This window comes from Copidosoma floridanum, unplaced genomic scaffold (genome assembly GCF_036245765.1).
Source record: "Copidosoma floridanum isolate Cflo_tuat_1 unplaced genomic scaffold, Cflo_Japanese_pri ptg000022l, whole genome shotgun sequence".
NCBI lineage: Eukaryota > Metazoa > Arthropoda > Insecta > Hymenoptera > Encyrtidae > Copidosoma > Copidosoma floridanum.
The window spans coordinates 6,176,884-6,203,613 of NW_028321899.1; the positions used below are offsets into that span (position 1 = coordinate 6,176,884).

A 26,730-nucleotide genomic window follows, 5' to 3' on the forward strand; every position below is an offset into this window, starting at 1 on the left:
AGGCCCACTTTCCTGACTAACGATGAGCGGTTGGTCACACGTGGAACGACCTAAAGAGTCGTGAGATATTCTCTAGTCAGTGGCGTACCTTTCTCCAGTACAGTCTCCATATACAGAGACTCCAAGGTTAAAAGTCAAGCTGCCCGCAACCAGCTCTCCATCATCAAGAATTATAATAAGGAATAACTGGAAATTTTACCATTGGCCCTTTTCAGGGCCATTATAAGTATTAACGTTTTCTACTTAAGCATCAATTACATCGGTTCTGTTAAGGGCCCATAAGTTAAAACTACCTCGCCAACTAATACATTTTTACTACCATTTTCGGAACCGATTCGTCAACAAAAAGACTATGTAAAGTCGGCCACTATTAAACCAAGTCCGTAATTCACTGGCAGACGTCACAAGCGGAGTTTTTTATCGCAAGACTGGAAACCCTGACGACCAACGACCTTGTATTACCCTCTTGACTCTAAGCATTCAACCAGGAATCATCGATCCTTTCCAAGGTCTACGCTGGAAGAACCTAACAGCTATGAAAAAAAAATAATACAAGTGAGATAACGGGACAGTTTCCAACGGGCAAGCTTTACGAACTAACCTTTCCACCTTAGATCACCAAAATAACTGAATCTGCAAATAAAAAAGGTGCTTTAGACAGCAACGTCTTCGACGTTATACCAGGAGACGTTGGGAAAGAGCTCTACAACTATCTCCAAACTTTCAAACTTTCTAGTTTTCCTCCCGATTAATGTGGTGATACAATAACAGGCCAAAGAAGATCACCCTGAGGTATAAAGGCAATCACGTTTGCTGGAAACTTCAGTCAAGAAAGAGTTTACTTAAGAAGTTCACTGGTTCTTTTCAGAGTCTTCGGACCTCAAACTTCCTGGGTAACAAATTCATTTCAACCTAATGAAGTTGAACGCATAGCCTTAAGGGCTCACAAAAGTCTTGACTATGCTAAAAATCGCAAGAAGTCGAATTTGAAGGAAAACTTTAAATGTATATAATGAATACAGTTTTAGGCGTCAAGAAAATGACGCTGAACATTTATCGAGATAAAAGCAGCATGAAAATTGATAAATAAGGAATTTTTCAAATGAGAGATGAGCCTTTAACTATAACCCTCACAGTAATCTCTTGAATTTTTCAGATTTTTAAATAGGTTGAATATGTATTTGTATTCTTGTGGCGATAAATAATGTTATACAGTTGTGCGATAGGAGAAAAAAAATTTTTTTAATTAAAAAAATAGCCCTGCTTATAAAATAGACGGGAGAAGCTGCAAAGCAGCGGCCTTTTAGGGCCAACGATTATTTTATGGCATAAGGAATGCACGGTACTTTTCAGCATAAATATATTTTTTTCACTTTTTACAGCTTTTTACTCGACCAAATAAAATGTATAAATTCTGAACAAACGTTTTTATTAGGAAGATTTTTGTTCTGAGAAGTGTCAGAAATATTCGTGAAATTTTTAACTGAAAACGTTTCATATTACATTTCAACATACTACTGTATTCTATTTAGCGAGTCTCGGGCGCAGCCGGAACGGGGGGGGCCGCTAGTATGTACATAAAAAATTGTGTTTAAACACAAGTGAAAAAGGTTCAATCATTATTTGACACCTATGCAAGTCAGTGGCAGAGAGAGGATAAGCATCTGGTCTTAAAAAATTAATCATGTAACTTTGATACTCACTATCATCTTCGTCATTCGGGTACACCTTGTTTATCCTATCGAATAATGCATCTCACGCAACTTAACAGTAAACGAATCGCCAAGCCTCTGACTATTACTTGAATTCCAAAGCAAAGTCAATGAAAAAAGCTGAACGGATCTAAATGTATCTTCGAGCTGTTTTTTTGTTTCACCAACATAAACATTAGGACAGACCTTAAAAGCAAACCAATAGACAGCATCCGTGTTCACAAGGATCGGTTGGTGTGAAGTGCTAACCTGATTTCATTATTTTAACCAAACTTTTTTAAATGTAAGAAACTGTTTTAATACCATATCGCTTGAAGTCTATATTTTATTTAAAAAAAACGTTTCGATTTATTAAGGAAATAGAATATATGTTATGCCCGCTGCTTCGTACATGAAAATTAGTTAGGTAAGTATAAGAATTAATCGAACAATTGTATTACAGTAATAATTGTATAACAGTAATAGAGTATTTGATGTAAGACTTTTTTTTATTAATTTCACATAAAAATTTAGTGTATAACTTCTACATAATAAAATTGTCTAATATAGAATAGCTTTCACTCATAAGTTAAGTATTAATTTGTTTCAGGAGTACCCCAGCAGTCTTATTTAAGATCGGTCATTACTATACCAGAAAACAAAGAAAACATAGACTAGCCCTTAAGTGTACCAAATGTCTGCTAGTAAAACTTATTACAAAAGAAAAATAGGGTATTGTCAAATAAATTTTTTTTGCATATTCTTATCTCATTAAAGGGTGTATTACGTGATTGTTACAATACTAATGACCGCCTATCTGAACTATTGAAAACTAAATTTCAAGGGATGCTAGCAAGTAAAAATGTAACATAAAGAGAAATAATAGTATGGTCATCCGGAATATGAAAAATTGTAAATTTTTTTTTTTTAATGTAGGCTATTGTTAATGTGTCATATTAGGATTCAAATATAATTTTCTTAAGTTTAAAACTATATTTAAAAAAGTAAGTATATGGGGCTATTAATCATAAAAAAATTGGGTAAAGAAAGGTTTCAGTCGAAAAAAATTTCCACATTTTTTAGTATATTAAAAAAAAACATGTTCAAAAGTGTATTTAGTTAAATACTACAATGATCACATAAGAAAAGTGTTTGAAGTTACTATAAATTATTGGTGAAGTTATCACTGATGATGAACTTATTTAGATTTCATATCAGGAGAGTTTTTTGCGTAACACACTTTCAATAAGATTGCTTATGTTCACTTTTTAAAATATTAACCCAATTAAATTTTATTTTTATCAACAAAAACAATGCGTTTATTTGAAATTCAAAATATTGTCACTGTGTTCACGCTTAACCATAAACTTATAAATACTGCTTAATAAGAAAAATAGTGCGTGTATAAATCTTTATTGTTCAAACCAATAACGTCAAAATATAAACATAATTACCAAGAGTGAATACAGTCTTTTACTAGAAGTACGTTATTCAAAGAGCTGATTAATATTAATAAAAAAGTGTATGAAGTAGGTTAAAAACTATTAAAAAAAAAAATTAATTGAATCTTAAACATGTTTTTACTGTACAATGGTTATAGTGTATAGCTTGTACATTTATTAAATTTTTTTTTCTAGTATGCTATAGAATGTACAAAATTTTTTCCAGTAAGAATTATGCACTTAATTTGTTTAAAAATTATTTACAATACAAAAATCAACAAATATCGTATTTTCAACAAAGCTGCTTTATAAGAAAAAACAGAAATGAATACAAATATCATTTTTCGCATAATCGCAATTCAATGAGCCATACATCCCTTGTTACGTGAATCTAAAAATGCTGTAGAAATAGCTATTTTTTATTACTATATAAAACAATTTTTGCAAGTAAAATATAATTATGTGATGTATTATTAGATTGTAGAAGGCTTAAATTTTCACTTTTTTAATAACATTATTTTCTTTCAACGCTAATTTTCGAGCCATAAAATGAAACTTTAACATTTTCGGGTATCTTAATATATATAATAGTACCAATAAACTCCGATCAATCTATACGTTTTCTATTCTTTCCGTTTTACACATCACTTTATGTATATATGAGTGTTTTAGTATTTTTAATTTTTTTAAAATAAAACATGCTTAAGACTTTGAGTTAGAGATTAACTTGAAAGTTATAGATTTTAACAGTAATACTTTTTTACACACACATTCTCTATGTACGTATATTTCGATATCTTAAATCACTAACCTTGAAATACTTTTAGTAATCAATAAAATTAAATAAATAAATATTAACTTATCTCCTTGAATTTTAAAAACTTTTGCAAATGTATGGCTTACGTGTAAACTTGGTATTTGTTTATTTTATGTTATTCTCATTGTTATAGTTCCATACGGATATAAATAAGTTTGTTATAAATAAGTATTAATCACATGTATGTATGTGTGATAAATTTTAGCCTACCTGATACGGTTTGAAAGATTTTAATGGATTCAACTCTTTAAGAGAAAAAGGTGACACTAAATGTCACATTCATTCGGACTTGGATTAACAAATGGTTTGCAATCGTCGAAATCAAGAAAACAGTACCTTTTATAACATTAAACATTAATTTAGAATAGAATCTCGTTCAGTATTAAAAAATAGATGAATAATAACTTATTTATTATAATTCCTGCAGCTGTAAAAATATTTTTAGTGACATGCAGACAGAATGAAGTTATTTCAAAACATATTTAATTATATATTTTAATGTCCAACCAAAACTTTCAGACATGTTTTTCTAAAAGCATTTGAAAACACGTGAAAACCAACTTGCACCGATTTAGTATTTGTTATAAAATTAAACAAGTCTAAACTTTGTACAATTGTGAAAGATGTTGGAAATAAAAATGATATAGAACATATAGGATGTTTAGAGTTTGTTGTAACTATTACAAATATTTATAAACCTGAATATGATAAGAAAATTACAGCTAATGGCTTGAAAATTAGTGCTAAGCAAAATAAAATTAGTGACAAAAATGTTATTAATACTATTAAACATTGAGAATATATTTTACTATCCCTGAAGATGAATCAACATGTGAATACAAAGTATTTTAAAGAACAACAACAGGTATTAGGTTGAAACTTAGAAATTAAGACAATTGTTAAGGTTTACTAAAAATTTAAAGGCTAACATCTTCTTTTAACCTGTTATTTTTACGATTAAGAGTCCTACTCATTTTCTCTTTATAGTATTGTATGAAACATTAAAAAATTATATTCTGACTTGGAAATTACACATTTATGAAAGCCTACATAAAAAAAAACATAATTACAGATAATCACATTCTAGAAGGTCGAACTTTTGTTTCTCTTGTTGTTCCATCTTGGTTCACTAACGTCCCTTGACATTTACTTCTAAATACCTTAGAAAGGTTAAAAGCGTCGCTGGTTTAGTGGTTTTTCATTCTCAAAGGAGAAACTTGAGGGGTCGTGGGTTCGAATTCCATCGAAACTTATCGATATTTTTTCTTGGGCTTTTTTAATGATATGAGTGCTCAGGATGCCAAAACACTACTGATCCAATTTTTACAACAAATAGTCGATTTTTCTGATAATGATTGCTGATATAGTGATAAAGGATTTGGAGTCAGACTGCTTCAATACTTTCTAAAAAAAATTTTATATTTTTTTTCCTTTTTTTGAATTTTTTTTCCGTGGACAATATTATTGAAAGTATGAAGTCTGACTATTGAAATATATTTTTAGAAACTCTATGTCATTTTCACCTACCTGATTTTTATGAAAAACTTACAAAAGCTCCGCATAAACGACTTAAAAAAAACACGTTTAATTCTCATATTAAACTTAGTATTATAAGTGTCCAAAGAAGGAGACATAATAGTGTTTAACTACCCTCTATAAATTAAAGAGAATTATTATTATTATTGTTATTATTATTATTCGTCCAAGATTTAAAATAAACTTCTAGAAATAAAATTTTTTCAAATATTTTGAACTCAAGTTTTGTTAACGTAACAAAATTGGTTCAGAACTCTATTCTATTCCTTGAAAATATAGATGTATGCCAATGAAAGAGATAACTCAAAGACATAATTTCTGAGCACAAGAGAAAAACTGTAGCGGATTTCGTGATTTCCAAGCATATTGATGATCAGAACTACAAGTTTGACAAGGTAAATGTTAAAATATTTGATAGAAAACTTTGATGTAACAAATGTCTTTAATTTAAAATTATGTATGACAACATTATTGAAAATAATATTAATCATCAAAATAATATTAATCATCAATTCAGTGGAATCAACACACAGTCATGTTAACAGTTAAGTAATACATTTGTTATTAAAATTTGTTTTTACTATGTATATAAAAGGGCACGATGGTTCAGTCAGCTAGGTTGTGGGTCAGCACTCTGAAGACCCCAGTTCGATTCCCAGTCAGTACGACGTTGTCGAGTAAGTACCTCTGTGAATTTTCACATGTGCTTTTTCACGATCCAATACTCCTCATGGAGGGAATACGTGATCTTCTCGCAAAAAATTGCCTATTTTTCTGTTACCTCCCTCCTTATAATAAGTGGCCTCCCATCCCTCTTTCTATTCATTCTCCCAAGTGCTTAGTGCCCAGCGTAGTGCCCTGAATAGTCACTATTATCAATGTATAGTCTTCATTTTGATTCTTAAAGTGTGTTAGTGACAACTGTATGGGTTATATACAAGTTCTTTATCAATCCGTATGATTACGTTCTAATCGTTTCAGCTATTTGTATGATTAATAACCACATTAAAATAATAAACATGTTTAAATTCAGTAAATATTAAACTGAGAACTTGAGAGGTTTGTTTAAGGTATTTTTTATGTGTATATTTATTGAGTTAATTTTATTCGATGTATTCTTATGATTTCCCTTAATTATTTAACAATCGTGTTTGCGCTAAAATTAAAATTATTTTTATAGTTCTTGTTGTACTTATTACACAAATATTTGTATTGTATATTCTGCTTACTTATTGAGGTTACAAAATACGATAAAAACGTTGCAGAAAATAGATATATCGATTTTACTGTCTTCATTTGATTTTTTGCTGACCAATATTTTTCAAGATTACTCTAAATTTAATTCTCTGTCAATAAAAGTTAATACTAAACTTTATAGTAAACAAATGTTTTACTACACTTAACTACATGTAAAGTACTACAGCAGTTAATGTACTGTATTGTATTATCTTAAAAATCAAATTTATAGGTGTATAAAAATATGTAGTTGTAGCAGTCGTACGTAAAAAACAAGTTTCAAATGTGATTGCTGGAAAAATCATATCACATTCCTGCAATATATTACATTAGGTACTCACTTTCGAAATAGCCTTCATGGCAAAATTGAAGACAAATTGCTAAGTCAGATACCCACAAATAAGCAGGAGCGCAAGACAGACAGGAATCTTGGCCAGCACCATCACAAGTCTTACATGATGGATGACAAGGCAAGCAGACACCACGTAAATTGGCAAACGTTTGAGGAGGACATTGGCTTACGCATGAGCTGAAATAAATATATAATATATTATATTCAAATAATAAAAAACACATACATTTTTAAAGCATATGTTTTATCAATGACTAAAAAATAACATACAAAGCTGTTGACGGTGAAAATTTAAGTAAGATTACTAAAAGTAATAAAATCAAAGTAACCATCATAACCTTACGTTAGATGATGCATCAATATTATTTGAGTGATCCAGATAAATGAAATCAATTGCAGATGTAAAAACATTATCCTTACATCAATTCAACAATTTAAAAAAATATCATTATTTTTGCTGTAGTACAATTTGTCTACACATAGTTTCATTGTTATGTCTGTAATTGCCAATATCCAATTATAAGGGATATTTTTGCATATTATTAAAATGATTATCATTGTTATTATGTTTGCTTTTATCTTTACTCTTACTGCCATTATTGATATTTTATCGTCACCTTCATTACGATTATCACCGCTGCAGGAATTATTGTAAACATTTAAGCTAGGATATACTCAGAGAAAATTAAGTGGAGCTTTTTAACTGATAACTTGTCAAATAAACATGCTTAACCATAATAAGGAAACCATACTTAAGCATATTTCGAAATACATAAGCGGATCAAGCATGTACAGAGACTTGACTACGACAGGATTCTCAGTAAGTGAGCGAATAACTGCTAGCTATGCTGATGGACTCTATCTAACTGACTCTTGAAGGCATCACCGACTGCTACTGATTATGTATGTAAAATGAAAAGAAAATTGGCTTCAGACCCTAGAAGATACGCCACTCTCTTTACAGGCTAGACGCCCATCTTCATGAGCAAAAATGAGATGCAAGTACAGCTCTTTTAAAACGTCTGAGTGACTTTGAGCATACCCAAGCTCACTAGCAGCTGTGACTATACTAAGGCATTTGACTAGTTTAGGAGCACCGCCTTACTTTTTGATACTCTTTAATTGGGAGAGTTGTTCTTTCAAAATGTGAGAAGCAAGTACCTGAAGACGTTTGTGTATTGTTATTGACTATTTAAAAGTTATATAAATGTATTTTATTTGAAATATTGTGTTAAAAAATATTGTAGAATTATTTTTAGGAACAAAATTGCTTAAAGTTGTCTATGTGTCTTACTCTGTATATTGAATTCTACTGTTGTAAATAATAAAAAGGCAGAAATTAACATAAATGCTTATATTTATGAAAAATTGCTGTAGTTTTATTTATAAACGAAGAACCTTACAATAAAAACTGTAATTTTGATTTTATTAATGACCATTTTTGGATTTACTTACAGAGTCCATAAGCATAGAGTGGAAGAATACATAATTACGTTAGGATCTCAAGCTGCGCAGCAGAATATGTAATATAAGTCAGGAGCTAATAGAACTAGAACACTCTACATGACTTATATTATCTCACACTGTATTACCCGCGGATATGTGGTGTGCCAACATGGTAGTAAAAGGTTGAAACTCATGACTAATATCAAAGCTCATTATGTTGAAGCAAGTGCGACCAGAGAAAAAATAACTGTCAAACGGATTCTATCCCACGAAGATATAGCAGATATTTTTACAAAACCTCTGCTGTTCAAATTGCATGAAAAACTATCAAGAAAAATTTTAAATATGAATGAGTAACTTATTACATGATAAGAGGGACTGTATTAGTTCCCACATCTGAGATCCGTAAAGAAGAGATGCAAGGACTAGAGATTAGTGTAATTATATCAACGTTTTAACGATAGTAAGGTCCTTTTAATAGGCTGTGGAGAGTTCACAATTTCTTTGCTTATGGAACCTAAAAGAACTATTAAAGCAATAGCTATTCATCATACACTATTCATCTCTGTATGACGGCTTCATAAGGTTTCGCAAATTTTATGATGAAAAGCGATAGGCTACCATAATCAGGAGAACAAAATCACAGAAAATTCACTAATATTTGCAGTAAGTTTATTTTTAGAACTCCAATCCACGAGAGCATTTATGTCACTCTGAGCAGCCAAGCAATCAGAAGTGTTATTAACATTGATAAGAAGCTTTACATAATCAGCAAATATCAGTTGCTTGAAGTTTGAGATAACATTTTTTAAGTCACTAAATTACGTAAGTCGAAAATAGTAGGAGACACAATTTATCAAAACATACGCCAACAAAGCATTATTAATAGCTACGGCTTGTTAGTAGTTAAACAAACAAGATTTTAACCAGTATACCAATATACAAACAAAATCGTGAAAGTCGAGAGCTTTCGTAAGAATTCATGCCACTTATCAATGAATTTACTACTAATTATTTGCAAAATTTGTTAAAAATGATTATGCCTAACAATTTAGCCCCAATGCTCTACATAAGAATTCGTTTCCAATTTCTAACATTGGATTCATCACCTTTTTTTCTGATAAGTACAACGTGTGACAACTTCCAGTTCTGGGGCATATAGCCCGTTGCTACTGACTGGTTTAGAAGTAGCAGTAGAAACTTAGCAACAACGAATCAAACAAAACAATAGCCTTTTTCACCAGAGCCCTAGCAAAGCATTCTCTTTAATGAATGGTTATGGGCAACCTATCATTAGTTTTAAGACTACTGACATATTTTCGATGTCATGTAATATTTTTATTTACATAAATCACCCAATAATTCAGATTGTAACCATAATTTATGAATTTTTTTTTGTTACTGTTAGAATGTAAGTAAATTTGAAACTACACACGCAGTGCTGGGATGCTAAGTCATGAGGATGCATCAGAGCTCTCGAGTCACATGATTGATACAGGTTTGATGAAGGTACGCATATTTAGTGAAAAGGTAACCGTTGCTAAGGCATAGTACCTCATAATCGATATGGAATATTAATAATAATAAATTTAAGTATATTGAAAGAAAATATGTTTTAATCTCTTAAATTTTCTAGGCTCATTTATATTTAACACAGTAGCAGTCCGTGGTGCGAGTTCACAGTTTTGTTCTTATATTTTTTTTTTATTTTTCACATGTCTCTTTAGAAGCACGTAACAATCACTTGTAAGACAGACTGTAGAATTAGTAATAGATAAAAAATATGTGAAGTATTAAAAATATTAGTATAAAACGTGTGCAGTAATATGTAATACATATGTTTTGATGCAAAATTTATTGAGATGCAAAAGGATTAAAAAGCTTTCTGAAAGAGGACGTTCGGTGCGTGTTTAGTGGAAAGAAGTGTAGAGGTGATGTTCAAGTGTAGGTAAATGGAAAACATACGAGAATAGGAAGGAACTGAGCAGATCGACAACAAGAAAATCTTAAAGAACATAAACAGTGCTAATTTGGAGTTTAATAGGAATACAAAGACTACGTGAGAAAGAGTTTTTTTAAATTTTGAAAAATGTGGCATCTGTATTAAAAGTAGTCGGAAGAAAAAGGAAGAAGACAAAATGGCGGAAGATACTAAATTTATGTTACTCATTATTTGATAGTAGTAATCATAGTTTGTGGAATAAGAAAATATTGATGTATTTAAGATTAAGAAAATGTGAAGATGTAATTAAATTAGAAACTAGAAATCAAAAGGAAACGAAATCAGCTTGGAAAGAAGGAGATTTAAAAGCGATCGATGACATATTACTGCATTAAATATAGATCAATTAGAATTGATACATTAGAAAACAAGCTTGTATGAGATTATTAAGGAAATACATGTTATACTTTAAAGAATTAACAGCATTGCAAATGTGAGCGAGAAATAAATTAAATAAAATCAAATTAAGTGACTTAGAAAAATCTAGTAGTTTTTTTTGTGAATTTAAAAAAATAGTAATTGAATTAAAAAATGCTGGAGCAACAGTTAATAAAAAAGAAAAGGTTAATTATTCATTAAGAACATTACATCCCGCATTGAACCATATTGGTCATTCAATAAACTATTGAAAGAAGAGGAACAAACAGTTGAGTATGTTAAAAACAAAATTAAAATGTACGTGATATAAGATGACATTTACAAAAATTAATATATTATAGTGGAAATTCAAGTGTGTTTTAAGTGGAAAAAAGTAAATAAATACTGTTATAAAAATAGTAAACCAGAACATTTTCAAAATCAATGTTATGATAAAATTATAATAAACGAGGAAACTTATCAAGACGATTGTGGACTAGTGTCACAAATGTAAACAGAAGAAGAAGTATTTTACGGCAAGAAGGCAGACGAGGTTAGTTCGGTAACCAACAACAGCAAAACTTTCATAACAATAACAGAGGCCATGGCAGAGCACAGCGTGGCCGTGGTGGATATCAACAGTGTCAGAATTAATATTGGCAACAACCACATCATCAAGATAACAGTACTAATTAAGGTAGAAGCGTTATCGCAAATTAAAGTACTAACAAAGACTTATTTTGTACAATTTAATGTAACAATGTATGTATTAATAGCAATAAAAATCTTGCTGATTGCGAGGCGAATAATTGTAGGAATTAAATTAGATGGATTTTGGATAGTTGTTGTACGGATCATATTTGTAATAACTTGAAATATTTTTCCGAATAAATAAATCTACAAAATCCAGTCAATGTTGAAATAGGCGATAGAAAAAAATTGGAAGCTTCAAAAATAGAACACGTAAATCCAATATTCAAACTCAATGATGAAATCAAAGAAGTCGATATGAAAAACGTTTACTATGTTGAAAAAATGGATGAAAATCTAGTGAGTTTTGGTAAAATAACAAATATAATAAAATTATTATGGAAAATGATAGTGCAAAAGTATTTAGTAAAAAAAATAAACTACTTACAACAGCATATAAAATAAATAGTACATTCAAGATTTTCAGCATAGTAAATAACAAACACGCATACGATGTAACAATGTAATATAAGTCAAAAAGAAAAGCACCGTAGAATGCTAGGCCATGTTAATTTTGAATATTTTAATATTTTATGAAAAGAGTAGTTTCTTAAAGGTCTGCCTAATAATTGAGATAAAAATTATTTAAATTGTGGCACTTGTATTCAAAATAGAATGCAAAATAATTAATTTGATAATGATACACGTAGAATAAATGATACATTAGATATATTACATGTCGATTTTTGGGAATTGATGTCGCGCTGGAGCTCTGCCCGGTGCTTAAGGATACCGGAGGTGCGAAGCAGAGCGTGGAATGAGCGATACACAGTGTGAGACAAACTTATACTTATTTATTATCGACTTAGTCGTACAAAGAAAGAGGGCTCGCTGTACGTAGGCGAGGCGCAAGCTGTCGTCGTTGTTGGTCGAGCGTCGTCTCTGCCGTTTGCTCTCTTTTCGGTCGGCACTCTCTTGAGCTGAGGGAAAAGAGGTGGCGCGCGCAGTCAATCCGTCCGCGGGAGAAGCTGTTGCTTCCATCGAGAAGCTTGATTAGAGCTTCAGCTGGTGGGGGGCACCACAGGTACTCCCCCCGAAGTGTTGTCTGCAGGGTGCAGACAGAACGATATGACCTTCTTAGCCTTGGTGGAGGTTGCGGCTGGTTCAGAGGCAGGCCGGGTAGACGGCGAGTCGGCTAAAGGCCTTGTTGATGGGTCTTGTAGCTGGGAGCCGTCTGTGACAGACGGTGGTGTAGGCGACGGTTTGGGGGCGGCTTAGTCGTTACCAGTGACAGGTAGGTCGGCTGCTTCGAGGTAGGCCGGCTTTAACGTGTCCGTGGAGACCGTGCGGGGCTGGCCGTTGACCTCAATCGTATGATTCCGCTCATTGATGCGCCAGATGACTTTGTGTGGCCCCGAATATGGAGGGTCCAGCGGTCTCTGGATAGCGTCGATGCGGCGAAAGACGTGCGAGCACCTTTGCAAGTCGCTGAAGATGAACGGCTTCTGCAGAGGTAGGTGTCTAGATGCTGGAACAGGTTTGATGGCTTGTGTGAGGCGTCGGAGGCCTTGGACGAAAGACGTCGGGTTGACGTCGGGGTGGCTCTGGGTGGTGAAAAAATCGCCAGGCAACCTGAGGGTCGTGCCATAAAGCATTTCGGCTGGAGATGCTTGGAGGTCTTCCTTGAATGAGGTTTGGAGGCCCAGGAGCACCGAAGGAAGTGCGTCGGGCCGAGGGATGTTTGGGCAGCACATGAGGCCGTCCTTGAAGGAGCGAAGAAAACGCTCCACTATCCCGTTTGGTTGCGGGTGGTAAGGCGTCGTCCTTATATGGCTCGAGCCGATCATCTTGGCAAGCTCGGTGAAGAGTGCTGACTTGAACTGAGCTCCCTGGTCTGAAGTGATGGTTAGGGGCGTCCCGTAGGAGGCGATCCAGCTGTCGTATAGGGCCTTGGGCAACGGTCATTGCTTGTTGGTTCGGAACGGAACGGCGACCGGCCACCTGGTGAACCTGTCTATTATCGTGAGACAGTACTGAAAGCCCTTGGTCAAGGGAAGCTTTACCAGGTCGACGTGGATGTGTTCGAAGCGTCCATCAGGCATGTTAAAGTTGCCGAGAGCTGAGCGATTGTGCCTGTAGACTTTAGAGCTCTGACAGGCTATGCACTGTTGAGCCCAGCGGGTTATGTCCTTCAGCAGCTTGGGCCACATAAAATTCTCGGAGACGAGACGTGCTGTGGACTTGATGCCAGAGTGCGAGAGGTTGTGCAGGACTTCGAATGCCGTCTTGCAAAGAGCCTCTGGGGGATATGGCCTCACGCTCCCAGTCGAGATGTCGCAGAGGATCCGTTGGCCATCGATCTTCAGGGCTTGAAGGTCAAGACGAGGGTCATCGAGCAGATGTCCAAGTTCGGAGTCGTTGGCTTGGGCTTTTGCAATGACCTCTGGCTCCAGGATGGATGGCATGGCGACGGCGTTAATGCGTGACAGCGTGTCGGCTACCACGTTTTCCTCTCCTTTGACGTGGAAGAGGGTCACCTGATGCTGCAGAATGTAGTCAATCTGTTAGGCCTGTCTTGCCGAAGCCTTGTCCAAGCGTTGTTGGCCTGCAAAAACGATAGGCTTGTGGTCCATGTAGACTGTGAAAGGGCGTCCTTCGAGGACTCGCTCGAAGGTCTTGATGGCCACGTAGATAGCTAGCAGCTCCTTGGTGTATACGCTGTAGTTAGCCTCGGCTTTAAAGAGCTTTCTAGAAAAGAAACCGAGTGGCCTCCAGGTGCCACGTGGGTACTTCTTCTCCAGGGTGGCACCAATTGCGATGTCCGACGCGTCTGTCCTCAAGGCGATCGGGGCATCTGGCCTGAGAAAGGTAGTCGTGGCCACTTTTATTAGGGCGTCCTTGCACCGCTGGAAGGCAAGATCCACCTCGTGGTTCCAAGCGAGTGGGGCCTTTTTACTTTTGGGTGGAAGGTTCTTCAGCAGGTCGTTAAGTGGGACCATGACGTGGGCTACTTTAGGCATGCATCGCCTGTAGAAGTTCACCATACCCAGGAATCGTCGAAGCTCAGATGAGTTTTCCGGTCTTAAGCAGTCCTGGATGCTCTGGACCTTGTGCGCTGGGGGCGGACACCTTCAGAGGAGACAGTGTACCCCAGGTAGTCCACTTAGAGTTGGCCAAGTACGCACTTCTGTGGGTTTATGCGCAGCTTTGTCTTGCGCAGGACGCTGAAGAGCTGGTGTAGGTGTTGAAAGTGCTGCTCGTGATTCTCGGAAGCGACGAAGATATCATCGAGATAGCACCTGGCAAACGGCAGGTCACGTAGAACATGGTCCATGATCCATTGGAGCGATTGGGTGGCGTTTCGTTGACCCATAGAGGACCTTGTGAACTCGTAGAGTCCAAACGAAGTAATTATTGCTGTCTTCGGGATGTCCTTCTCGATAATGGGTATTTGGTAAAAGGCTTTCCTCAGGTCTATATCCGAGAAAATCTTGCCAGTCGCCTCCTGGAGCAGATCGTCGATGAACGGCAGGGGGTAGTGGTCCGGAGTGGTACAGGCGTTAACGCGCCGGTAGTCCCCTGTGACTCTCCAGCCTCCACTGGACTTCTCCACGAGGTGAAGAGGGCTTGCCCACTGGCTAGATGATGGCCGGACGATGCCTTGGTCAAGGAGTCGCCCAATCTCCTGCTTGGCTGCCTGTAGACGTGGTCCAAGCAGGCGTTGAGGCCGCTTGAAGACAGGAGGTCCAGTGGTATGGATGGTGTGGTGCACTAGTAGGTCTGGGAGCGCTGCGGTGGTAGCCTCTGGAGAGCAGAGATCCGCGTATTCTACGAGAAGATCTGAGTAGCGTTGACCCAACTCTCCCGGGGGGCGTGCGCTCTGGTGTTGTGACGACCGATACGCTAAAGATGGCTGCTGGCGCTAAAGAGCCGAGCGTCGAGAGGTAAGTTGTAGGGTCAATAAGACGCGTACCCTTGACGTCCACGAGGTAGCCGAAATGGTTGAGGAAATCCGCGCTGATGATGGCAACGTGAGTGTCAGCGACGATGAAATTCCACCTCGCTGCCCGTCGGAGACCCAATTCGATGGTGAGGATGTGGGTGCCAAAGGTAGCTATCGGTGTGGAGTTAGCGGCACTGAGCGTCAAAGGTTGCGGCTCTAGCTTTCAGCTCTTGACGAGGTACTTGGGTAACAGCGAGACAATGGAGCCTGAATCCACAGGAAAGTGCACTCGAGACTCCGGGTTGTAAAAGTGGAGGCAGTTTTCCGAGAGATCTTGGTGGCCCACCTTCGACACTTGGGACGGAAGGGGCCTTATTGGTTTCCCGGCCTGGGCGAGGTGTAGGTGCAGGGCACGCGGCAGTTCCTGGCAGCTGCTCCGAACTCCTGGTGGAAGTAGCACCAGTCTGGATTGGCTGCGGGGTTCGATGCTCAGCCCCGGGAGCGTGACCTGGACCGGCTACGGCTGCATGACCGCTGCCTATCTAAAAGCATCTCGTTGAGGAGCTTCCGCATCTCAGCAACCTCTTGTGCCAAGCTGGATCCGGCAGCGGCGACGGGTGGTGCTGGTGGTGAGGTTACGGCATTGACGGCTGGGACTGCGCTTATAAGCTCGTCTGCCATGGCACTAAGCTCGTGCAAGGTAGCTGTCTTCATGATCCGGAGGATGGCGTTAATCTCTGAAGGGAGAAGGTCAAGCCACCTGATTTTGAGGATTTTGTCCGTGATCTTGCCAGCCGCAAGGCTCTTCATTTGGCGCAGGAGTTAGGATGGCTTAGCATCTGCCAGCTGTAGCTGCCCGAAGAGCTTCCGCAGTTGAGCATCCGCAGAGTCTTGGAAGCGGGACAGGATCGCTGTCTTGACTGCCTTGAAGTGCTCTGTAGCCGGGGGGTTGGTGATTATATCTGAGAGCTCGGACACTGCTGCTTCACTGAGGGCGCCGGCGAGTGCGATGTATCGCTGACTGTCAATGGTGACAGCGGAGGCCTCGAGGATGATCTCCACCTGGGCAACCCATGCCGCGGGCGCCTCGGCCCAGAAGCGAGGAATCTTTGGATCGGACATGGTGTTCGTGTGCTGCTGCTGTTGTTCGACCGCGGCGAGGGCCGACTGTAGTTGGCCTTCCTATTGCCGCTCCAAGCGACACTGGTAGTGCTCGTCGCGCGGTATCACTTCGTCGTCCGTGTCCGCCAGCGTTGCGAACGCCGAGGTGCTGGCTAAGTGCGTGTCGCCTTGCAGGTCAGGGAGCGCTGGTGCGAGGAAGATGGCGCAATAGCACGTGGGTGGCTGTCCAGGCGTGCCCCGGCCCGTATGGCTTGGCGGGCAAAAATTCACTTCACTCAAGGTACGGCGCGGCACTTCACTGCACTTGAGCGCGTGTGGCAACAAGTAGCGCGAGGGACGACCTCTTGCTTCTCGTGAACCAAAATGGCCGACCTCGGCGTGCTCGCCTTTGTTGCGTTTGTTAACGTGCAGCACTGTAGTCATGCGTAGCGGTAACGTAAGAGGAGGGGAGAGGTGAAATCGTTGGCTTGCCTCTTTTTCACAAACTCCCTCGCGAGAACCACAAAAAAAAATTGTCACTGGGGCGAGAGAGGAAAAGGCCGTGGAGCCATTGATGGTTGCTCTCTGTCGCTCTCAAAACACTTTTCTGTCGTCTCTTACACGGCACTGCTTACCTCAACGGAGAATCCTGGCAGGATCGCCACTTTGGGAATTGATGTCACGCTGGAGCTCTTCCCGGTGCTCAAGGATATCGGAGGTGCGAAGCAGGGCGTGGAATGAGCAATACGCAGTGTGAGACAAACTTATACTTATTTGTTATCGACTAAGTCGTACAGAGAAAGAGGGATCGCTGTACGTAGGTGAGACGCGTGCTGTCGTCGTTGTTGGTCGAGCGTCGTCTCTGCCGTTTGTTCTCTTTTCGATCGGCACTCTCTTGAGCTAAGGGGAAAGAGGTGGCACGCGCAGTTAATCCGTCCGCGGGAGAAGCTTTTGCTTCTGCCGAGAAGCTTGATTAGAGCTTCGGCTGATTGGGGGCGCCACAGATTTAAATAGGCCTTATAGAGATAGTTATAATGAAAACAAATATTTTTTAATTATTGTTGACAATTACAATAAAATTGCTAAAATATACATAACGAAGTTTAAGAATTAAACTTATAAATGTTTAGTAGTTTATATAAATAAATTAAAAAACTTGAAAGAAAAAAGTGTAAAAAGATTAAGATGTAATGATGGGAAGGAATTCCTAAAAAAAAGTATTTATGAATTTGCAAAGCATAAGGGTATTAAAATAGATCCATGCCCTCTATATGCGCATGAGTTAAATGGAACTGCAGAAAGATATAATTGATCGGTAATAGATACTGCAAGGTGTCTGTTATTTGACGCAAAATTAGATAAAAAATTTTGGCCCGAAGTAGTGAGAACGGCAGGTTACTAAAAAATAGAACCTTAGCAAATACTTTTGAAAGAAAAACTCCATACGGAATTATGATGGGAGTTAAGCCAAACCTTAATAATATAAAATTGTGCAGAAGTGAAATATTTGTAAGAGTGCCGGAGTTTAAACGAAATAATAATGGGATAAGAAGGCAGAGGTAGGAATATTAGTGGGGTATGGAAGTGGTGGTTATGGAGTATTTATTAAAAATAGAATTATAATAACTAGACTTGTTGATATTGTAGAAGAGATTGTTAAATGAGTATGTTTCAATGGTAAAGAGAATGCAAGTTTTGACAATAAAGAAAATGATAAGAATGATAGTAGCGATAAGGATTCAGTTTTAGATAAAAATATTAAAACCGTAAAGAGAAATAAAACTACACATAAAGATAAGTGTCCAATAAGAAGGTCAAGTAGAGCACGCTAACAACCAGAAAGGTGTAAGCTAGAATATTATGCAACATGCATTTACGTCAACTATGTTAAAGCGAACACTCCACAAAATTACAATGAAGCAATAAATGATAAAGAATGTGTAAATGAGAGAGAAGCTATGGACAAGGAAATTAATTGTATATTAATAATAAGACTAACGAATTAGTACATAGACCATAAACTAAGAAAATTATTAATTTTCAATGGGTTCATATCAAGAAATCAGACAATAGATACAAGGCTAGGTGAGTTGTAAGAGGTTTACAATAAAAGGAAAGTGTATATCTAAAGTGTATATTAAGCAACCAGAAGGTAATGATGATAAAACTGGCAGAGTGTGCAGGTTAGAAGAGTTAAAAGAGATTGTATAATTCAAGAGAGAGTCCTAGAGCGTGGTCTGAGTGATTAAATCCATATTTAAAAAGATTGAATTTTAAAAGAAACCAGAATGATTATTGTTTGTATTATCTACATGATAAATATGATTTAAATTATGCAGTTATCTCGGTTGATGATTTATTAACATGAAGTAAAATTTAAAAAAAATTTAACGAAATTACAAAGGTATTAACAAACAAATTTGAGATGAAAGATATAGGTAATGGTAATACATATCTTGGTATAAACATCGACTACAATCGTAAAAGTGGTATAATGACATTAGATCAGGAAAGATACGTACAATCTTTAGGAGGAAACTATGATATAATAAATGCAAAATTATATGAAACTTAAATGTAGAAAAACTTTAAATATGAACCCGTCCGGTCAGCATCTGAATGTAAAAACTACAGAAATTCAATAAGAGCACTAATATATATAAGCTTAGAAAGAAGATCATAATATTTCCATTAAATTTTAAGCTCCAAGATTCGATAGAATGCAGTCTGTAGATTTTTTTTTTTAAAAAAAAGCCTTTTTTATAATTTACCTGACACATACCGTACTAATCCAAACTAAACAAAACTAAAAAGAGAATAACAGAATTTTCATATTTTTACTTACTGCTGCTCTCCAGCTAACGTAAGCAGGCTAGTGGCAAAGAGTTTAATTCACTAACAAACTTCTTTCGTGCCTTTGGATGTGTAAGCCATAATTGTATTTATAATTCTTTTACGTATTTCTTTATTCATCTCTGTTAAGTTAACATTGTAACATTTATTTTTCATTACTGAGGACAAAACTATATCAAAATCAGTAATATTGAGTGAATAAGTGAATGAAAGTTTTTTTATCTCTCATTTATCTATTCATGCGTTTATTTCTACTCTGACGCACTTACTTTTACAAGGGTAAGAAATAAACGTCATCATATTATCTTAACAAATACAAAACAAAGTAATACGTAAGAAAACATAAATAAGATCATCGTGTACACATTATAGGCTAACAAAAATGTTAATTATTAAGTCGAACACTGAGCCAATAGCGTCTTCTCCTAGTAAAAGCAGAAGCAAAATGAAATGGCATAAAAAAGCTACGCATTTGCTGAATCAGCCATTAAAGATTGTAAGATTTCTGAATTTTTTCTTAAAATAGCATAATCAATAAAATATTTCATTTTCATGTAGAATACAACTTAGTACATTTTGTAAAATTTTAAAGTAAAAACAATTGCAACACAGCTCGTAGTTGTAAAAACTGATTTTATATCTGTTGAAAATATTAAATTAGAACAATAATTTGCTAAGATATTCACATTTGTTTGAGTTGCAAAAGTGTATTCAAAAGGAAAAAATGTGTTTGTGCCTAAGCACTTAAATCTTTCTACTTAATAAAAACTTAGACTGTGTAAAATGTTTAACTAAGCCACAGTTTCTAAAAATAGTTTTTATTTAAGATATACCAAGTTTAATTATTAAGTTTAATTATTATAAAAAAACAGGTATTTTATACTTTTTTTAAAACCACGGCACTTTTTGTTAGATAAAAGTACTATAATTTGTGTAGTGCCATTAAGATTAATTACAATTATTAGTTTGAACCATTGTTTGAATTTAAAATAACTTATTAATTTTCTTATACTTTTGCGATTTCATTATTAAAAAAATTAATGTCACATATAAAAAATATTGCATCTTGTAGGCATCTTTATGATGAACAACTTACATCTTTTTTAGATTCTCTATGGCTTCTGACAGCAAATATAAGCGCAAAAACTAAAGGAAGACTCATCTATTTCATAATGTTAATTTTATATATTGAATTGCCATAACATTATCCTAATATCATTAACAAGTCATGTAGAAATTAACCTCGTATACTTCTTTGAATAGATCTTACTGCAGAAGCAATACTAACATTACCAGGAAAAATTAATACAATAACAAGTAGTACTGGTATCTGTAGAAGCAGCTACAGCTAAAAAAGCAGAGTAGTGGGATCGAATAAAGTTTTCAGCAATCGAAATTCAGACTTGCACGAAACAGATATATTAAAGATAATCCAACTTTGCCAATCGATTGTAATAAAATCTAACAAAAAATATTCTCTTCTAATGCCTCAAAAAAATGGCAAAAATGGCAAAAATGGTAAAACACGATTTTTAGAGTCGAAAACTGATAGTATGCCTTAAAAAAAAAAAAAAAAATGGATGTATTTCTGGCAGAAAGATGAACAAAATGAGATCTAGTTTATTCTAATCAATTTAGTGGTTCTCCCTCAAGATACAAAAAACCTCGTTTATTGAGAAAACATTCAAAACCTAATAACTCTCTTTTGCATAAACATTAAGAGCTGAAATTTGGCAGAGTTCAAGCTTAAGTAACCTTCAACAACCACCCCAAAGCAAGATCGCATGGATAGTTCTTACAAACCGCAGCTGAATGCAGAAAAAGTACTTTGGTAAAACGGCCTGAAAAGGTTGTTTACAACGTTAGATGCAATTTTTTTGCGGGATCACATTCTTAAATAATTACTTTACAACTCACCAAATTATCATATTTTTGCAGTGTGGACGTTGCTCAAAAAATGATAAGCCACATGGTTATATTTTGCGCACGGTAGTACGACGGATGAGGGTCACTGGCACCGTGCGCCGATACATAAACCACGTCCACTCTCTAAGGCTCGACATCGGTGTTATCGAGCGAGTACGTTCAAACTGCAAGTGCTCTTGAAAATTATGATATCTTGGGAACAAATAACTAATTTCCACGCTGCTAAAAAGTTCGATACTTTGGTAAGTTGTAGAGTGAGTATTAAAAAATACGATCTTGCAAAAAAATTGCATCTTACGTTATAAACAACTTTTTTCAGGCCGTTTTCCCAAAGTACGTTTCTTTGCGTTCAGCTGCGGTTTGCAAAAACTATTTATCTGATCTTGCTAAAATTTTATGTTGCTATTAGACATAACAAAAGCTTAGACTCAGATAAATTTTCACTTTTAATATTTATGCAAGAGAGAATAATTAATTTTTGAATATTTGCTTAAAAAACGAGGTTTTTTGCGTTTTGTGCGGAAACCATTGGACCAAATTGTAATTAACTAGAGCTTATTTAGTTCTTTTTTTTCAGGCATACATGCATTTTTTTCTTTTTTTTTTCAAGGCATACTGTTTGTTTCCAATGCATTAAACCATGTTTTATTACTTTTGCCATATTTTTTGAGCCATTGGAGAAAGATACTTTTTGTTTAATTTTATTACAATTAATTACCTTCGCTAAATTCTCCACAAAATATTTTTTACGTGCTAATCTGAACTTCTCTAGAAGTATCCGACTTTTCAGTTAACTCGATCCTACTGGAGGCAGTAATGGCAGCAGCAGCTGATGAAGATGGTAATGTTTTGAATTGTTATTATGTTAATACTATTTTTTTTATGACTATACCTACTTGATAAAACTGGGTACACTAAAAATATTATTTTCTTGCTTGTATACTGGCTACAATATTAAATTGAACATTATGAAATTAATCAACCATATCAAAAATACCCACCACTGATATTTCATAAGATTTTTATACGTAAAAAAGTCCAACACCTTAATTTTTTTTTGTATTGTTTTGGTGTACTCTCATAAGTAATACAATTTCATTCAAAATTTAATTTTTCTAGTTGGACTTTTTCTTAACTTATATATTATTTGATACCTCTATTGTCGATTTTCTAACCACCTGGTACAAACAAAGTACCTAATGTTAAGCAAAATTTTGTTTCCTGGCCTGTCCCTTTCAGGAGTTCTTAACAAACGATTATACGTACAGTAATTAATATTTGATGAACCAAGCTAGTTACTTGCACATAAGTCAGACTAGTAAATATGACAATGTTCGTCAATTAAATAGGCAGACATATGCATAAAGATGTATAATACTTTATAGTACTATTATCCAGGTTTCGATTTCATTTACCTTACATTTATTTTACACAAGTAACTGTAGAGCTATACAAATGAAAAATTTCTTAATGTGTACGACTCAAGCGATTAATCTCTTCTTTTTTCTATATGTTTCGTTCATTAAAAGCAATGTACAATATTTTGAAATGAGACATTTATCATGGTTTGGTTCTTTATCTAACATACTAACATAATATAATTTCACTTAAATTTATGATTATTAACGTGTAAGGCAACTACTGTTTCGATTTCTTTAGTTGTTTGATGCTGACATTTTAGTCTTTTATCACTCTCTTAGTTTTGCCTATACATTTCGCTCGACTGTGATTGTATAAGATTTTATTTACAAAATTGATGTTGTCAACAATATTTGTTTAACAAAAGTGGTAATAAAAAACTGTAAGGCAGTATATATCAGCAAAATCAAGAAAGCACTTTAAAAGAGACAATCTAGGGATTCAAATAACTACTGAATTGAGTCAGTAGTTGCCTCAAAGAATATTTTTACTTTTTGTCTACGGGTTTGTCTATCTTTCAACAAAGTGTCCCAGCACTTTTGCGTTTTGCTTGAGAAATTGGTATTTCTTTGGCTTTATCGTTAAATTTGCATTCATTATTCTTAGAAACAGTCTGTTAAACCGTATGCTATGCTGTTCCAGGTTTTCCTCAAGTACCATGATATCATCCATATATATTTTAATTTCATGGCCCTGCAGTCCTGCTCGTGTTAGTGTTATCACTCACAGAGAGGTATTTGGTGAATCGCAGTATTCCATTATCACTCTTTTGCATTGGTTGTACTCTTTTGGGCTTGAGAATACAATCTTGTGTGCGTCATCCTCGTGTATTTCTACCTGGAAAATCTGCTCTCCAAGTAAATTACCGTTATGTATCGCGCAGTCGCTGAATTTTGTAGAATTCTATTTTGAAATGGTAACAGGTAGCAATGAGCCCACTGTTACTTTATGTAATAGCCTAAAATTTGTGACCACTCTTCAGCGTTTTTTACCATTTGGTCCTGCATTTTTCGGCACGATTCGTCTGTTGGCACTATATGGTAATTTTAATGGCTCGATTATATCTTTGTTGAATAATTTGTCCAGTTCCTTCTGTATTTGTTCCAATAATTTTACAGGAAGTCTGTAAGTTTTATTATTTCTTCGACCCATCGTTTGACGTTTGCTCCTAAGCTGGTTTATTATGCCTCCCTGTTGCTATAATATTTTTATTTCCCCCCTTTTGCCCAACGTTCGTTTTCTTGAACATCTACTAACTTCGTATGGTTTCCCCCGGTTTGATTTGTTTTTCAGTTATCGCTCAATTCTAAGTAAAAAGGTTCTTTCATCGCTAATTGCAAACCTCTAGCACCGTCCCCTTTGATGCCAAATGGTTTTTGCCCTTCTCATAGTTTCACATTCTATTAACTCTACGTCCGGTATTAGTACGTTTATTTTTGTGTTCGTTATATTTATCATTTTTGCATACACTTTTCCATCTTTATTTTCCGCTATAAAATTCCCGAATTAAATTTCCTCTTTTATGTTCTGTAAGGAAACCCAGCGAAATTTATAATTGTCTTAAGTTTTGTTAAAGTGTGCAAATATTAATTTTCTCCTTCTCACTAGAATCTCAAAATATTTCCATTCGTATAGGGGAATCATGGTACCATTTAATATTACTACTTCACTTCCAGCGCTTATCAGGCCGTCATATAACTTAAACGTGTCCCAGCCGATTATGCCATATGCTTCGATCAGAAAGTTATCGAGGACTACATGCAGAGTTACACTTAAATCACTTAGAGGTATTTTAATTGTTTCTAACGTGCAGCGTGCGCCGTGTGTCACGCTAGTTGTAACAACTCTATCTCTGCCATTTAGACTTATGAGCGTGTCTGCTGTAAGACAACTGTTTTATATAGTCAAAATTTCAGCAACGGTATCTGCCTAAAATTCTGCATTTTTTACTCGTAGTTTAAGGCTATTAAAAAATACTGAGGGTGCTGTGCATCCTACACTTAATATTCTTATTTCTCCTTTATTACTGCTGTGTTCCGTTTGGTGTTTGGGGAGTATGGTGAGCGCCTTGTGAGTTTAAATGCTTTGTATGCAGGTTTTCCATTTTGTTCGTAGGCTGATTATTCATTTCAGACGGAGATCCTCTGTTTCAATAATTCTAATTTTTGTTGTAGTTCCTATTACCGTTAAAACTATTATTATTACAATTATTTCTAATGAATCTATCATTGCTCCTATTATAGCTTTGATTGTTATTATTGTTCCTGTTATTGTTATTATTATTGGAAATACTTCTACCAAATCCTCTGTGATTCTAGCTGTAGCTTTGATTATTGTGGTTGAATCTGGTGTCGTTATAATAACTATCATTATTGTTGTTGAATCTATCATTTCCCGCGTTGTAACCTTGATTATTCTGATTCTTATTATTGTAGCAGTTATAATAATTGTATCTACCAAATCTGTCGTCGTTTCCGTTGTAACCTTGGCTGTTCTGGCTGTTTCTGCAATCGTTATTATTGTTAAAGTTATTTCTTTCAAATATGTTGTCGCTCCTGTTGTAACCTGTGTTATTTTAGTTGATATTATCGTTATAGTTATTATAATTATCCCTGCCAAATCTATTATCGTTTCTGTTGCAGCACTGACTGTTCTCATTGTCCCCGAACAAGTTTTGCTTGTGGTGAAAGTTTTCCTCTCTTTTATAGTTATTGTAGTGGTCCTGCAAATTGCTCCAAATTGTTTTTTTTTTTTGTCATTCCTCACCAACGTGAGGCACTCGCTCGTGCTGTGCCCTTTTCGTCTACAGTACGCACAACACAGGGTCGAATTTCCGTGACTATTTGTTACAGTCAAATTTTTTTGAGTATCGTTCCTTGCTGGCGTATCGTGTTTCCGTTTATCTAAATTTGCTGTCTCTCTGACATCGACATACAGTTGGAATATTTTGCACTGTTCCGTTGCATGGTCGTACCTGTTGTGGAATGAGCAGGGATTTCAGTTTATCTCACTTAGGTAACATTTTGGTGTGTTTTCTATTTCTGCCTGGTTGTATATGTATGCGCTTTTCTCCATTTCTTCCGTCCCTACTTGTGCCGTCTATATGCGCGCATACACCACGTTAGTACATCGCAGCATAAGCTAATTTCGATGTCTGTTTTTAGTGCGATCACTATTGCTTTACCTCATATTTGTGTGTTTCGGCAAATTACCTGGTAGTTACGCGGAGCCTGTAGCTCATAACAAAATTGCTCTATTGTCTTTTCTTCTGCGTCTTTTTTTAGTGACATTTTTGTGTTCCAGAATAAATTCGGCTGTGTTATATTTAGATTCAGTCATAGTACGATTCCGCTGGCTCATTTCTTTGTTGCAACGGGATTCTTAGTTCTGCCCAAAAGGTGGTGGTATTCCTGGTGCGAGTACACCTATTTTTTAATTCTTTAAAAAATTAGCTGACTTCGTAACCTGTTTGCAAGGGTTCTAATTAAAAATTTCTTGTACAGTGGTCCTACCATGAAAGCTACCGTTCTGGTCATTTGTTCAAACAATGAAAGTTTTACTGCATCGTCATCGAATATTGGTATGTTGTTGGCGAGATAGCTTAATGTAGCTTAGGAGTTTTGTAACCCACGTGTATGAGTTTGATATACTTAAAGTGTGTTCCAGCGATTCTAGGACGTGGTTTTGTATATCCTTGTACCTATAGCCCATTTTCCGTGAATAGTGTATATCCACAAATACGCGTGCGTTCATTCTATTACAAATGTTATGATTTTTAATTAAACTGTTACCTCTATCTGTTTTACTATCGTTTTGAGTTAACGGGAGCTGCTCCCGAGTATTTGATTTAGTCCATGTATCTACGCAGCCGTCGTTGTCAAGTCGTTCATAGCACTACTTCTGTTATTTCGAGTCCATG

General features: G+C 35.9%; 1 protein-coding gene across 2 annotated transcripts in view; it reads right to left on the reverse strand.

Annotated features, from left to right (window-relative positions):
* Positions 1-26,730, reverse strand: part of Fur2 (furin-like protease 2) — a 918,757-nt gene that overhangs the window by 234,089 nt on the left and 657,938 nt on the right. For both annotated transcript variants that reach the window (XM_089595005.1, XM_089595006.1), the window contains exon 11: positions 7,064-7,251. In XM_089595005.1, coding sequence (XP_089451131.1) covers positions 7,064-7,251 — 188 coding nt within the window. The remainder of the gene's footprint in view (positions 1-7,063; positions 7,252-26,730) is intronic.